Genomic DNA, 17,127 nt, shown 5'->3' with positions numbered 1-17,127 from the left:
TCGCAGATAGTGTGAAAAATTGCTTTTATCGACCAATACCGATTATTGGCCGATATATCGGTGCAACTCTAAAACAAACCAAAACAGCTTTTTTTATCAAATAAAAATTCTGCATTCCATACTTTCAACACTAAGGTTCAGAATTTTCAACTTCCTCTATAAATAAGTGGGCAATACGGGACCATTTAAAGTAATTAAATGGTAATTTTTGCCTCTGTATTGCCACCTCTGATTTAAAGTAAAACTGAAGCTTATTTTACATATTTACCTTTACGAAGGTTGAAGTGAAATGATGTCATACTGTGATTTCCAGCTAAATCTTACCAGCTCAAATGGATTATTATTATAAGCTTACCATTGCAAGGGCAAGGAGACAGTTTTGAACACTGATTTTTTTAATATACTTTTTTGTTTATAATTTTGAATACTTCGTAACAAAGATTTTTTATGTTTTTGTCTATTATGTTTTTTTAACCAAATATTTATAAATAACTTATACTTGTGACTACAATGAATTCTCATTTTAATTTATTTGTGTTTTGGATGTACACATGTTTTAATTTAGCTTCACTTGTTTTTATTTATTGAAGTTAATGAATCTGTTTTCACCTTGAAAGGCACTTGAGACTTGTAGGTTTCGGGCACCTCCCACGTGAGCAGAACTGAGGTCTTCATCACAGCTTTCACACCAAAGTTTTTGGTGAACTCTGCCGGAGAAGTCAGAAGAGAAGGCTTTTAGTCACATGAGACACAAGAGCAGTGAAAACAATGCAGGACAGAGACAACACAGATTAACATGAAACCTAAAAACATCTAAAGAATTTAAGAAACTATCTGTTTTCTGCCTGCTGTCTATTCTGCAGGGATGGAGATGAGGGCGACACATCTCAGCAGAATATATGCAAAGCTAAATCCACTAAACTCTTGGTATTTCTATATAAAAATTTATCTTATTCAACATCCTCCTGCAGTGAGAGATCAGATTATTGTCATTTTTTACAGTGTAAACGCCTCCTTAGTATGTAAATGAAACTCGTTATAGATTGAGCTCAGCGCTATTTGTTGTCAGTCGAGCAGGCGGTAATCAGAATTTCATTTAAATGAGATGTTTGCGTACATTTTCTATTGATCATGGTGGCGGTAATTTATAAAGCGATGATGAAATGATGAAGGCTTCTTCAGTTACTCAGAAAACGTTTGCAGGTCTAGCAGACCCACAACATTATTATTTCGTATTTAAATCAAAATAGCCATAAAAATTATTGTAAAAAATTACATTTAATTTATCCCAGTTATTAAGCAACGTAGACAGCATGCTGTATATAGTTAATATTTTTGATAAACCACATTTATAAAAAAGATGCTACTTGTATTTCGTTTAAAAAAAAGCAGTACAAAGAAAAATCTAAAAATTATATAAAAAAAGAAAAACTTTTATCTTGAATAAATGCTTGAGAAAGAATCAATTGTGTTGTATAGGATAGGGTGACCATAAGTGCCATTTTTCCCGAACACATCCTGGCCAGGATTTCGGGTGCGTCCTCCAGGGGTCGCATTTATCGATCGCGTACGTCATCGAGGTTCTCACATTTCAGTTAAAAAAACATTATAAAATAAAAAATTGTACTCCCCCTCCGGAGGATGCACCCAAAATTCTGGCCAGGAAAATGGCACGTATGGTCATCGTAGTATTGTCATTTTTACCAATAATTTTCTTAAAATACACTTTAAAAACAGACCCGAACACCACAAAAGGTCTAGCACGTATTCATACAAACTCACCAGGCATGGAGGTAGACATGGTTCTGCTCTGAATGCTGGGGCTCAACGGACCACCTCCCTTTCCTGTGAACGCTCTCACTCTGACGTCGTAGGTCGTGTCTGGCTGCAGGCCGTGGATGGTCATTTGCGTCTCCGCAGTACCGTTGGTCTGGTTTTGATGGCTGTTGATGTCACGGTACACCACCACGTAGCGCACGATCTTCCCGTTCCTCTCGGGCAGAGGCGGAGGGTCCCACGCCAGTTTGGTGGTAGTGGTCGTCAGGCCCACCACTCTGAGATTCTGGGGGTAGCTGCTGGGAACATCATCTGGCGTGCTGATCTCTTTGGTGTACTCCTCTCCATTTCCCGCTCGGTTCTTGGCGCAGAGCTTAAAGATGTATGTGGCCCCCTTGTGCAGGCCCGTGACGGTGAAGTGATCGTCTGTGCGTCTGAAGTCACGGGCCGTGTAGGTCTCATCTTCCTCACGCTTGTATCGCAATCTGTAGCCCATCAATTCACCCACCATCTCTTTAGGGGGCTGCCACTGGATCAGAGCTGTGTTCCCGATGGTGGTGCTGATGATCATGGTGGGCTTGCCAGGCACTGTCGGACAGAGAGAAAGTTGGCGTCATAAGTTATGGCGTATCTAAACGCTTTTTAGCAAAATATCACCCCACCTGTACTACTCATACTTGGGGATCTGAACAAGCCCACACAAATGCTCAAACTTCAACGTGTTACACAACTAGTTTAATGTGTGTAGGCCTGATATTACAGCTATAGTGATAGCCAAGGCCATTTGTTGAGATTTGTGTTTTTGGCTGCAGTTGAAACTTTTTACCCCTGAAAACACTGGCGACCTTAAATGTCAAATAAACTGTGATGTCACAAATTAAACAAAAACACACACCTGCCCCCGTAGTGGTCACCACTTTGGCTTTGCTTCTTGCTCCATCTCCTTTAGTGGTGTACGCTGCCACGGTAACAGAATATGTTGTTTCAGGCAACAGACCAGTGATGATAGCCTCCTGAGAGAGAGAGAGAGAGAGAGAGAGAGAGAGAGAGAGAGAGAGAGAGAGAGAGAGGGTGGTTAGTCTCTGTCTCTCAGTCGATGGAAGGCATACTGTGGTGTTGGTACTCATTATTTCTGCAATAACTTTTTTCTCAAAAACATTACTTTGTGAATATACTCACAATTATGATATGATTTTGTGTATGGTGTAATCTTCAATGTCTTTTTTAATTTTCATATTTTAATGATTTGACTTTTCTATAAATCTTACCATTTTTCTATATTACTATTCTTTCTGTAGCCAATCTATATTCTTGTCTGTTTGTGTTTTCTGTACAATGCGCAATTGAGAAAAGCACTCCTAAAATAACCTTAAATTGAATAAAAAGGCTGAATAACTTACGGTACTGTAAAGTAAAGTGTTTTCAGAATGAAAATGCTCTTTTTTCCAGGTCTTTATAACTCAAGGATAATGGTCTTATTCAGTCCTTCATACATTATTTGTGCTGCTCTGAGATATTTTTACAGAATTCTGAAAGCAGGTTAATAAAAGCTCAATTCATAAAGTGAATGTCCCTGTTAGTAGAGTTTAAAAACTGACCAAAAATATGAAAAGTTCACAATCTGAGATTTTGATGATTTCACTGTCATCAACATCAATTACTGTATAATATATTTTAGACTTAGTATTTTCACAGCATGAAGGGTTCTAACGATTAAAGGTTTTACGATAAACCATGATAAAAGCGTCCAACAGGTAGTAATATCATGTCATATTTGAGTTATCATTAAACCGTACCAACTTATCGTTACTAACGGTAAATACTGTCCAGTGTCAGCCAAAGTTAGAGATGCATTATGAAATGCGGGTTTTGTTCATTTATGTCCGGAATGCAAAATAAACAAGCAAAATAATACGTTATTGATATGTGACATACATATTCATCCTCGTCTGCTCCCGTTTAATTGTGATCACAGGGCTTTTAGTCCAAAAATGTGCAAATTGGGGGAAACGTAGATTTACTGAAACACGTTTACTTCATATTTCTTTAGACAGACTGAAGATTTTAAAGCTCTGTTCAACTCTGATTGAATCAGGTGTCTCCTGGGTCCTAAAGTACACCCGGTTACTCATGACACATGCAGACAGATGATTTTATGATTTGTGTTGCGTTTAAATGAATGTCTGATTTACTTCAACCTGAAAAATTGAAACTTTTACCTAATGGCCCCATTGTGCCAGGAGGAATAATATTAATGTTATATATTTGATGTTTATGACAACAAAAATCGTTTTTAACAAGCTTTTTGGCACGAGTACTTTTTGGACGTTTCCAGCACATGTGAACAAAACCGTGATAGTACTGACAGCCGTGATAATTTTGTTCTCTATAATAATTATGTAAAATGTTCATATCGTTACATCTCTAGTCTCTATGTTCCCTCATTGCAGAAACAAATCTGTCTGTAGAGCATCACAGCATGATGTTCTTAATTCCTGAGATCTGGATCATTTTTACAGATTTAGTTTTTCTGCCAGGGCTCAGATTTGCAGTTTCACACTAGAAGCTGTAGATTCTTTGAGAGATGAAAACTAGTGCATGTGAGGGTCTAAATATAGTAACCTTAAAGATTCCATGTGTGTAGTTAGAGAGAAACAAAGTGTTTTTTTCACCGCAGGAGGTCTGAAATGAGCTGACAAAAAGTCATCAGTAAACACAGACAGAAAACAAGCAAACACGTTTATAATACAGCATACACAGTTTAACAGATCTAAAAGCCTGACACTGTGTCCTAACCAAACGCACTGCGCCGCCGCGACGCGATGAAAGGTATCTTTCCATGTTAATCAGAGGTTTTGTCCTAACCAGCCGCAACAGGGCTGCGCAGCGAGCAACGGCCGTTTCTACTTTAGACGTCGCGGCTGACAGCTCCGCCCACAAAACGATCTCATTCGATGTAAGTTCTGCACCTCATGAATATTAGTCACCAAACATGGATGATGACAGGTCACAGGCTATATACATTTGATTACATACGTTTAGATTCTGAAATTATAGCATAGCGTCCGGTGAGGCATCACTGAAGTCATGAGAACAGAACAGGACGCATCTCTCTGCATGTGCACTGTTCAGCTGCAGCATGAGAGGGTGCGTGGACAGAGAAAAACTGTTCTGATTGGCTGTGTTTTGGGATTGATTGTCGCGTGCCACCCCTTTTTCGCGTTCGGTATGGACAAACAAATTGCTTATCTCAGGAATCTCATCGCGTCGTGTTTGGTTGGGATGCCGTGTAACAGACATTTTTGTTCTTAGAATGCTCTTATTGGGGTAGAGTTCAAGTCTGTGTTGTCTGTAGAAATGAATAGAACATAGAAATAAACTTTATATGAAAATAATATGTCTACAGTGAGATACAGTCGCGGCAAAAATATCAGGTTTTCAATGTCCAAGGACATTGCTAAGATGCCATTAGGTAAAAAGACTGTTTGGGGACTTTTCTAGCACACAAATGATCACGGCCACCCAAACATAAAACACATGCCTCTTTAATCATCACCTCACAGCTCCAGACTTTTACGCAAATGGGACTCACGAAAAGCTTTTAAATGCTGTTTAAAAGCCACGGCATGGCAGGGGATCGTCTCTGCACTTTAAGCATATTTGCCTTTGCCTCGTTTCTCGTTTTTAGCAGTCCGGCTTATCGCTGCTAAGTGTTCGGGGGAGTCACTGAGTCCTGAAATGTGGGAAGACTTCAGCGTTCATATTAAGCCGTGATGGATGGACTGCCTGTGGCAACACAGAGCTTACCAGAACATTGAGAGAGAGGAGTCTTTTTATCTGTTTTGAGTGATATCACTGTCACGTCCCATTAATATGAAAGAAAAGGAAAGCGAGACGGAAGGGGGCCTAGACAGACCCGCATACTGATGGAAAGATTAAACAGGCCATAGCTGTAGATGACACTTGAATATGAGTCTTGGTAAATATCTAGGGCACATGAAGAGGGATGCAGGCCTCTTGGCAGAGCGAGAAGAGGAATCGCTCGTCTCCAGCGCTACGGACGTCGAGCTGTCACTGGTTGTCTGAGGAAAGAACAACTACCTTTGTCAATCAAATTCACTCTTCGGCGATTTGGAATGTCTGGGGCACTGCTGGAATTATTTTCATTTCCCACGCAGGTGAAACCGAGTTGAGCGGCTTCTGATTCGATGTGAACAATTATGACACATCAGAGCTGCTGTCACATAACCACAGGCACATTTTGACCCCTATTTATCTTGAATTCCCAGCCTATGCATAAACAAACACAGTACACACATTTGTTCTCAAGTCAAAATAAAAATTCTGTCATCGTTTACTCACCCTCTTGTCATTTCAAACCTGCATGACTTTCTTTCATCTGTAGAACACAAAAGAAGATATTTTGAAGAATGTTGTTAACGGGACCCCATTCACTTGCATTGGTATTGTGTCCATACAATAGAAGTGAATGGGGGCCGGTGCTGTTCGGTTACCAACTTTCTTCAAAATTTCTTTTTTTGTGTTCTGCGGAAGAAAGAAAGTCATGCAGGTTTAAAATGACAAGAGTAAAATGATGATAGAAGATTCATTTTTGGGTGAACTAGCACTTCAACAGGAAGACAAAATCTGACCCAGTTTACTTTCTTAAAGGGGTGATATGACACGGCTAAAACGAATATTATCGTTTGTTTTAGATGTAATGCAATGTGTATACACGATTTAAGGTTCAAAAACGCTGTATTTTCCACATACCGTGCATGTTTGTATTTCCTCTTTGAAACGCACGGATTTTTAACAAAGCTCATGGCTCTGAAAAGCGAGGTGTGCTATGATTGGCCAGTTAACCAGTGCGTAGTGATTGGTCGAATACTGCAAGCGTGTGACGGAAATGTAACGCCTCTTACCATATTTGGAACATCAGGTTCCAAAGCAATTGTACTGACAGGTACGCCCACCTTACTTGCGTATACAATTGGGCGGTCTTAGTCAAATCATACCACCAACTGACGTAGATTTGTGGGGGTGTGGTTACACGAGGCGTTTCAGGCAGGTCTGGGTGAGTATTCGCTTTTAGATAGAATGCATTCAATTTTTGCAAGTTTACGTGTCTAATACATGCATTGGCAACTTATAACACACCAAAGACAGAAAAACACGTGTTCGCTCCATATGACCCCTTTAATATACACTTCTGGTCTGATTGTAATTATTCTTTAGTTTAAGTTATTACAAAGACATATTTTTTTTGGTTTAGTTTTTGTAAACTTAGATCAAAATGTAATAACATGTTTAGTCTTTCAACTGTTGTCACCATTTCTTTCTCTTTTAATCCTGTCATCCAGAGGCCATCCAGATCTTTCTAAAGTCCTAGACGTCACTGCGATTTAATGGAGAACAAATGGAAACATTGAAGACACTCCTGCGTCTCAGATATTTCTCCTGCGAGAAAGATCTCAACAATGTCACAAAGTGAGCTCAGATTTTGCAATCAAAAGTCAATATTATTCAAGATAATATGAATTACAATGAGACAATATGAGCTTAAACATTTCTCAACCTATTTACCCAAATCCAGATTATTTCACCCACACAACTTTCACAATTGCCTCATTTGTTTCTATTTTTATTTAGAAACATCTGGGACTAAGCTGATACTTGAATTTAGAGCTCAAAATCTTCTGAGCTATGAAAGAGCAACCTCTGAGCATTAAGATTATCCTATGGGATTTTTTTTCTTGGTGAAAAATGTTTCATTCAGACAAAAATGTTTCAGTCAGACACTCCGTCACATTACAGAAGTGAATTCAGTTCAGGATGATAAAATTACGAGACGGTTGACATTTAAAATAGAGCTAATTTCTCTGTTATTTTTTTTACAGATTTTCCACGTAAAATGTAAAAAAAACCCAGAATTTTTATGTTTTTTACAGATTTTTTTATTAATGTGTTTTTGAAATATGAAATATTAAAATTACAGAAAAAGACAACAAATTTACAAGAAAAAACTATTTAATACATATCCTTATATTCTGTAATTTTACAGGGAATTTTTTTTCTTTTACTGTATATTTCTGTTTCTCCCACTAACAGAAAATTTTAATTTTTTTACAGTGTAATCTGCTTTTCTTACAAAACAACACGAATTCACAATAGATAGTATCAAGTCCCACCCGATAAAAAAGTGCAACTGAAAGTTCCTCAACAGAGTAAAAGAGAGAGAGAATTAAAGTAGTGTTTGTCTCCAGGCTGCTATCAAAACACATGCACAACATTTCAAAGGCAGATGGAGGCGTCTTTCTGCCGTATGCCCACATCCCAAAACACACTACAGTTACTCACACAGAATCCCTCTTGTTCCACCGACACACACACACACGGCAGGAAAAGAAGTCAATATCAGACCACAAACCATAAACACTTTATGTTGTAATGATTTATGCAGAACAACAGGTTTCAAAGCATGGCTTGTGTCAGCGGAGGCATAAAGATTGATGATCAATTTACCATGGAAAAACTACAAATAAATCAATACGATAAAGAAAGCTGAAGAAGAATAATATCTTTCAACGATTTCAGGCCATGAACCTCAGCAGCTTGATCAAATCTAGTGATTAGTTCATAGAAGTGCTCAATGAAGCAGCTGGGAACTTGATAAACATGATTTTGTTTCCCAATGGACTGATATAAACGCATGCACTCTGACTGCTGCATAAAGGCACTCGAACAAATCAGAGCTTGCGAATTTGAGAAAGCACTTTCCACATTTGTGTGCAATATGCATTAAATGGTCTGTGGGTGTGTGCGTGAGGCCGAGACAAGACCCTGATTCTGGGATCGGCTGGCGAAGAATTCATCGACCTTCATCTCTATGAGTCACTACAACATCACACGTACTGAAAAACAGTGTTTTACAAAAAGTCAAGAGCGGAGACCTTCACCGACATGATATTTTTCAGACTGAATAAACCATGACGCCTGATAGAAAGACTCACCCCTGTGTTCCCCACAACCTGTTCATTACTCCAGCAAACACAGTTAACAGAATCTATCACTGAGTGTATCATAACACAATCTGTACACACAAAGACCATTCCAAATGTTCTTTTAATCAGCATTTCTAGATGTATTTGGGCCATTACAGTCCAGTGTCTGTTGAATTTCAACTAAATTAAATGACATAAACTCTTCCAACAGCAAGTTAAAGACTGACAGAATGACAAGACAAATGAAAACTGTGATAAAATCAAGGTTATCACATAAAAAATGTATGTTATCTTTTCCTAAATACATGTACAAATAATACTGTTGTATTTCTTAAAAGTGAATATGAACTTCACTGTAAAAACCTGAAAAAATACAGAGCATCTTTTCTCTTACTTTGACCCGTTTCTCCAGTTTTCATTTTCTGCAAATACATGCAAACCGAAACAATATTTTTAGTTCAAATTTGAGAGATTAAAAAAAAACATTCTGAGCGTCCCAGAATCAGAAAACATCCCAGCGACATCATTCATTTCAATGAAGAGCTGGTGACTTCAGGCGACAGTGACCGTTGCCGACAGGAAGTGGGCGTGTCTAGCGACGCAACAATGTTGAGCATTGCTCAACTTTATGCAAATGATGAGCGACTTTCAGAAGGGGGGACCTTTCATAGACATAAAAAATTGTCTTTCATGTTATTAATTTCCTTGCTTACTTCAGCTTTAATCCTCCAAGTAACATGGCCCTGTAAACTATCGGTACTGTTTAGCGTGTTGACAAAATGTTATATGCTCTCCTACTTGTAAGTCGTATTGGATAAAACCGTCTACCAAATGAATAAATGTAAACATCATCATTTTTATACTGTACAAACTGCACTGTAAAAAACATACAAACTGTAATATTCCAGCAGCTGGGGAGCCAGGAAAATACCGTACAATAAAATAGTTTTTATGTTATTTTACAACCAACTTAATAAAAATTAAACGGTAAAATTCAATTCAATTATTTGTTTTTTTACAGTGTGTATATTCTGTTCCCTAACCGTCACCCTACCACTTACCCTCACACAAACCTTTTTCTGCATTTTTACATTTTCAAATAAACATCATTTAGATTTATAAGCTGTTGTCCTCACACACACACACACACACACACACATACACGCACACACTGTAGTTGATGATTTAGCCGCTGTGTCAGTAAGTGGAGATTAAGTTTCACCTTCAGAGGTTAGAGGATATCTGCTTATTCAGCAACCAGCTCAGGGATTACATTTTTCCCTTATTTCCCTCAAACACACACATCTAAAGGAGCCGCCGTCTGCCAGTCACAGTCCTCACATCCTGCACACGTTTGGTGGTGGCAGGGTGATTTCTCTTCTTAATATGGCCGATGCATATTCAGTGAGCGCTGTGCTTTCCCCCAGATGCACATCAACTGCTGCCATGGGCCCACTGATGGAGGGATTTATATTCCGCTCCATAACCTTGCTGACTAACAGCAAATAAAAGACACGGCACCTCCAAACCCTTAGAAAAAGCTTTAATCATAAAACAGCACACATAAACAAACAGAGAGAGCGAGAGAGACGTGAGAAGGTTGAAGAAACATCTGAAAATCTGTGATTGTACAGTGATAGAAAGGGTTGCTTACTCAACCAAAGACACACTTTCTGTACATATAGCCTCAAAAAAATTTTTACATTTCCACATTGCAGGTTATTCTGGTCAAAGCCCGCCCACTCTGATGGGAAAAGACTGTCTGAATCACGTTACCAACACCCTATGTTTTAGATTTTGTTTTTCAGTTTGCGGTTTAACAAAGAGATGCGTTATTCCGTTCAGACATAAAGATGATGCACACAAACACACATAATCTCTCTTCCCCTTCATTGCCAAAACTCTTGTTGAGCGTGTTGTATGTAACCAGCTCTCCTCCTTTCTTATGCAGAACAACCTCCTGGACAGCAACCAGTCAGGTTTCAAGAGCGGTGATTCCACTGAGACTGCGCTGCTCTCTGTCATTGAAGCCCCGAGACTGGCAAGAGCTGCCTCAAACTCATCTGTACTCATCCTACTGGATCTATCTGCCACCTTTGACACCTTTGACACCGTTAACCACCACAACCTCCTGTCGACCCTCAAGGCTATGGGTGTCTCCGGAATGGTGCTACAATGGTTCAGGTCTTACCTCTCAGGTAGGTCATTTAGAGTATCCTGGAGAGGTGAGGTCTCTGAGTCCCAACACCTCGATACAGGGGTGCCTCAGGGCTCAGTGCTTGGGCCGTTGCTCTTTTCTGTATACATGACATCCCTAGGCTCTGTCATTTGGAAACATGGCTTTTCTTATCACTGCTATGCTGATGATACACAACTCCACCTGTCATTTCAGCCTGACGATCCGACTGTTTCTGCATGCTTTTTAGCATGCCTGAGTGACATTGCGCTCTGGATGAAGGACCATCACTTGCAGCTGAACCTTGCAAAAACAGAACTGCTTGTAATACTGGCCCACCCTAGGATCCATCACAACTTCTCCATTCAACTGGGCTCATCAACCATCACATCTTCCAGAACGGCCAGAAACCTGGGAGTGGTGATCGATGATCAGCTAAACTTCACAGATCAGGTTGCCAGCTCCACTCGGTCCTATAGATACATCCTCTACAATATCAGGAAAATTAGACCTTTCCTATCCGAGCATGATACGCAGGTCCTAGTCCAGGCTCTTGTTCTGTCCAGACTGGACTATTGCAGTGCACTACTAGCTGGACTTCCTGCTTGCACAACAAAACCTCTACAGATGATCCAGAATGCAGCAGCAAGAGTGGTCTTCAATGAACTGAAGAGAGTACACGTCACCCCTCTCTTCATTAAGTTACATTGGCTACCTATAGTCGCTCGCATCAAATTCAAGACTCTGCTCCTGGCCTACAAGACCACCACTGGTTTGGCACCCCCTATCTTCACTCACTAATGCAGACTTATGTACCCGCCAGATCCTTACGCTCTGCAAATGAAAGACGTCTTGTGGTGCCATCCCAAAAAGGTAAAAAAAAATCGCTCTCACGAACCTTCTCTGGATCGGTTCCACATTTGTGGAATGATCTGCCTGCTGCAACAAGATCAGTAGATTCTGTGGCCATCTTTAAGAATCGGCTGAAAACACATCTCTTCCGTCAGCACCTGACCGATCTTTTCTACTCTATCTAAATATATAAAAATTAAAAAAAATCTTTAAAAGATTAGCTCTGTACACTGTAGTAGGCTTCGTGGGACATGTTTTATTGCACTTATGCTTTTTGTTGTCCTAATGCTGACCCAATTGCTTCCATTGTTTACCCAACTTGTAAATCGCTTTGGATAAAAGCGTCTGCTAATGAATAAATGTAAATAATCCACACAGACAAAAATCGACAGATCACAATTCACAGGTGCAGAAACATCGGAAATCAAAGATGCCATATTACCAGATAAGAATATACAGACGTGCACCAGCACACTTACTTACTTGTTGCTTGCTGCATAGATTACATTGATTAAATTTGACAGGCTTTGTGCAATTTTTAGTGGCTTCATCTTCAGAAGCGCTCATTGTAGCAATCTGGGGTCTTGTAAACATGATTTTACTTTACAGCAGATCGATAAAAACCTGGGCACTCTCAAAACTGCATTACGCTAGAAAAAATCAGCTAGTGGAATTGACAAAACTCTCTCCGCTTTGATGTAATAAACTGTATATAATAAAAAGCCAAATGAAACAGAAATCTATGCACTGGTTGCTATCAAACAGCCTTTAATAAAAGCTTTTATAAAATGTGTTTTTAACTTAAAGCGGAGGTAACATGCTACGTCATGCATTCTGACTTTTTTACACTGTTAAACGTGCTGGCTTCTCAAGCTTAACATGGTCAACTTGTGTTAAACATAGAACGTATGACGTAGTATTTCTGTGCTCGATTCACTCCGCCAGGGTTCATACAGGTTTCGGAAAGTTTTTTTCCAACATGGATTCCCATTTCGTAACAAGGGTTCTTAGTCCCTTATTGGACAATTCTCCCAGAAAAGCACGCCCACGCGTCACCCAGTCAGCGTGAGAAAGAGCACGCCCAGCAATGCCGCTTCACTCGGCTGACTGAAGTTTAGCTGTGTTTGTTTGCTCACTGCATTTCGGTGATGAATGTTATATAAACGGTGGGTATAACGCTGGATTTGGAGATCGTTTGAAACTGATAGATGCCATGGTCCCTGCACTAAAAGATGCCGGACTTGAACTGCACGCAGTAAGTCAAACTTTAGTCATATGTCTGTGTTTTGTTGGCAATCGGCGTGTACATGCATAATGTAAACAACACGAACTTATAGTGAATCAACATGCAGGGATAATGCGATGATGTATTGTGTGCTCGTGCTGTAGTTCCGCCCCCCCTCCAGGTGCTCGTCTTTTTCCGGAAATAATCATACGGCTATATCTGTCTTTTATCAATTTGATTAAAACAAAATACTCTTCGAAGATACGAAGTATGCAATACTACTGTATAGGCACTCAAGATTAATATGAGATTGGCAGAAACTGCGTGTGTTACCTCATCTTTAAAATGACAAACCAACAAAGATGTGAGCACAGCAAGACATTGCACTTCATATAACTGCTATGTATAGACTGTTTCATCGGACGCACGTGTGGACTCTTTGCGGAGGTCTACCGGAAGTTAAATTTGGGCCACATAACGTTTGTTTACGTTGTTGCCGCTGAAACGTCTAAATCCTTGGCGTGTTGTGTATGTAGCTGATGTATATTTCTTGTTCTGCATCTTAAACTGCTAAAGAACTGTCGTGTAAATACATTTAAACTCGTATACAGTCTGTGTGTAAAACATTAGGACTCTTGAGGTTCTCTGTAACACACGTGTATTGACGTGCTAATGCATTTGTATTTGTCTATACAGTAGATCATTGTAAAGATCTTTCTGTCCTCGCTGTGTTTGCACTAGATTTCAGCCTCAACGAGAAGACAAGCATCCAGTCGTACAGAGCAGATGTGTTCTGGTTCTTTAATCCTTATTTAGCGGGAATGTTTGGACCACTGAGCATTACCAAAATGTTCGGCTGGTGCTCTGATGCACCATCAGCGTGTCATTTAGCAGATGTGAGAGGAAAAACAGTGCTGAGATAAACAAAACTTTCTTTCATTTCTCAAAATCATTGCGACTGCCACAGGTGTTTGCTCTATCTCTCGCTCTCGGTCTCGATGGGATGAAAATGGGCAGTAATTTAGCCTTGACGCTGATACTGCTTCACAATAAGAGTAGAGAGAAGTGAGTAATGTCCTATTTTACATTCCTGTCTTGCGGACGTGGCGCTACACGACCACTTTTCGCTTTACAGGTTTGGGCAAATGTGAGGAAAATGATGAAATATGAAGCCACGGCAACTCTTTGTGCTGTTAAATTGTTATATCACTCAGCACACTTCGAGGGTCATGTTCTGTTGGCGGGTCCCCCATCACTTTGGGCTGATAAAAGCTTCCATTAGGCCAACCCACCATCAACTAGCCTCTCTCTCTCTCACTCGCTTACATGTATGTCATCACATTTGTTGGATGCCAGGTATTTCCTCCTGTGAATATTGGACTGGGTTGTGAAAGCATGGGGGAAATGTGCTGGAGGCTGCAGTGTTTTGGCTCTGGTTTAATGGCTGGGGTTTGGTTCTGCAGGGCGTGTTATGGATGGAAGGAAGAAGGGTAATGCTAAGGGAGATCTGCTGCTTAATTAACTTTCATCATTTGACGCATTTTAACTGCGTGATCAAAAGCAGAACATCCCTTAAATCTAATGTTCATGCGAGCGTGTATTCATCTGAAGAAATATTGAAATCACACAGAAATCCAAATGCTTGTGCATTCGCAGACCGAAGATGTTCTTTCATAACTCAGAAATGTCAACAGATACACAAATGAAGCGATTTCGAGTGCAAAGTGTTACGTCATATTCGGAAAAGTATTAAAAGAAATAAAATCATTTCTATAACTTAAAATTCCCAGGCTTGAAAATCGCCCTTTTTATTCGATTCCGATTCACAAGCTCTCGATGCGATTCGATGCTCGATTCGAGTCAATGATTAGATTTAATACAAATTAAAGATATTTCTAAAAAAAGATCAGTAAATATCACATTACAATGGTGAATTAGAAATTGAAATGCCACAAATCTGTATATTAAACTTTAAACACACTTGGGTATATTGAAACAGAACAGGTTTTTACATTTAAGATACAGTATAACAAACAAAATTTCACAAAATTAGCTGTAAAGAGAGGCTTTTTTTGCGAAGGTGATGTTAAATTCGACGACACAACCGCATCCACCATGTTGACTAAGCGATGAATGAACGATAGGCTCCCTGTTGTAACATCCAACCGTTGTAAAAGGGAAAGTGACATCTAGTGGATAGTAGTAGCAATAACATTCACGTTAATGAATGTTCAGTGCTTGCGGAAATATGAAAGAAAATAAATCGATTCACAGCTTTTGAGAATCGATATTGAATCGACCGCATTTAAAAAACGATTAATCGATTGAAGTCCTAGTTACGAAGCCAATTGGTACATATGGGGATGATTAGGAGGCCATGATGTATAGAGGCAAAGGGGCTAATTTGGCCAGGAAGCCGGGGTTACACCCCTACTCTTATTCAAAGGAATCCTGGGGTTTTTTATGACCACAGAGAGTCAGGACATCGGTTTAACGTCTCATCCGAAGGACGGTGCTTTTTGACGGTACAGTGTCCCCGTCACTATACTGGGGCATTAGGACCCACACAGACCACAGGGTGAGCACCCCCTGCTGGACTCACTAACACCTCTTCCAGCAGCAACCTAGCTTTCCCAGGAGGTCTCCCATCCAGGTACTGACCAGGCTCAACCCTGCTTAGCTCCAGTGGGCAACCAGTCTTGGGCAACATGGTAATATGGCTGCTGGCTTGATACCCCCATTAGCCAAAGACAGCTTCTCTCCTTCAACAAAAAGAGTGCTTGCGTTTTCTTTCTCTTTATCTCGCTCTCCATCTCTCCATTTCTCCCTCCCTAACAGTGACCGGGTCATCACGCACACCCTCTCCTGCGCTGAAGGAGACATAGATCAGACTTTGACAGCATGTCTTATCTGATAAGACGTGTCTCATGCTTCACAGCCCTCCTCTCGCTCTTTCGCTCTTTCTCTCTTTTACACGCAGGGATCACCGAGTCCTTCAGGTATGAAAACAAAAAACAAATAGCATCTGCCCAGCACCCTTTATCTTCCAACAACTCCATCGACAGAGAAGTATCTTCAGACAGAATCGAAATCAATGCTCTCAAAAAACAGAACTGCACAGACATCCTTAAAATCAACCTAAAACCAACAGTCTCTGGACAGAAGACTATAAGAGATAATAAATGATCCAATTAAAAGCAAATAGGGGTCTAACAGCCTCATGTCAATGGAGAATCTCAACCATGATACTTAATTCTCTGTTTTGAGGTTTTCAGCCTTTAGCTGAAGACTTCAAATCTGAAATCTTTATTGATCTAACCTTACAGTAAATAAATAAATAATTTGCATCACGTACAGTTCTAAAGAATGAGAGAGATTACATTTTGAGTCTATTATGATTTCATGCTTGCTTTTAAAGATACCAAAACTGACATTTTTGTTTTTATTTTTTCATGAAATATTGGGGAATATAATAGAATATAATGTAATATAAACAGTGTTTATAATAAATGATTTATTTGTGCGGGTCATGATTATTATTATTATTATACAACAAGTATACTGTCAGAAAAAAACATTGTGCCAGTTTAAAAAGAAATCTGTGTCGCTGCTTCAAAGGAAAAGTTCATGTCAAAATGAAAATTTGCGGGTTAATTTACTTGCCCTTAGGCCATGTACAATTTTTAGGAGAGCAGAAAAGAAGAAAAAAGATTTGTATCTATAATGCTGTAAATAATGTTCAGTTTCTTGCCCAGACGGATCGTTTCGCTTCATTCTGTCAGACTTTCATTTATCATCAGTAGCTGTGGGGATTACATTTATCTTGGTCTTTACAGCTCTATTGTAATAAATTAACAACAAGTTTTCATTATTTGATGAACTGTTGCCTTAAAAACCCAGTAACAAGTACAATACAACAAATTTCAAGAAACCAAAAAGCTACATAAATCCTACAGTCTAAAATGGTTCTTTATATAAATAAGCTCCTCTGCTAAACTGGTAAACAAACAATTATATTAAATTAAAGAAAGAGATCACCCAAAAATTTAAATTCTTCCATCATTTATTCGACCTCTTGTCATTCCAAACCTGTA

The 17,127-nt window shown here is 39.5% G+C and overlaps 1 protein-coding gene across 9 annotated transcripts in view; it reads right to left on the bottom strand.

Moving 5' to 3' along the window:
• Positions 1 to 17,127, bottom strand: part of ptprfa (protein tyrosine phosphatase receptor type Fa) — a 183,130-nt gene that overhangs the window by 27,116 nt on the left and 138,887 nt on the right. For all 9 annotated transcript variants that reach the window (XM_057338018.1, XM_057338019.1, XM_057338020.1 and 6 more), the window contains 3 exons: positions 2,672 to 2,789; positions 1,783 to 2,364; positions 610 to 707 (listed from right to left, as the gene is read on the bottom strand). In XM_057338018.1, coding sequence (XP_057194001.1) covers positions 610 to 707; positions 1,783 to 2,364; positions 2,672 to 2,789 — 798 coding nt within the window. The remainder of the gene's footprint in view (positions 1 to 609; positions 708 to 1,782; positions 2,365 to 2,671; positions 2,790 to 17,127) is intronic.

This window comes from Triplophysa rosa, linkage group LG7 (genome assembly GCF_024868665.1).
Source record: "Triplophysa rosa linkage group LG7, Trosa_1v2, whole genome shotgun sequence".
In the NCBI taxonomy this organism is placed as follows: domain Eukaryota; kingdom Metazoa; phylum Chordata; class Actinopteri; order Cypriniformes; family Nemacheilidae; genus Triplophysa; species Triplophysa rosa.
The sequence above is the reverse complement of the archived record's forward strand: the minus strand, read 5'-3'. Positions and strand labels throughout refer to the sequence as shown.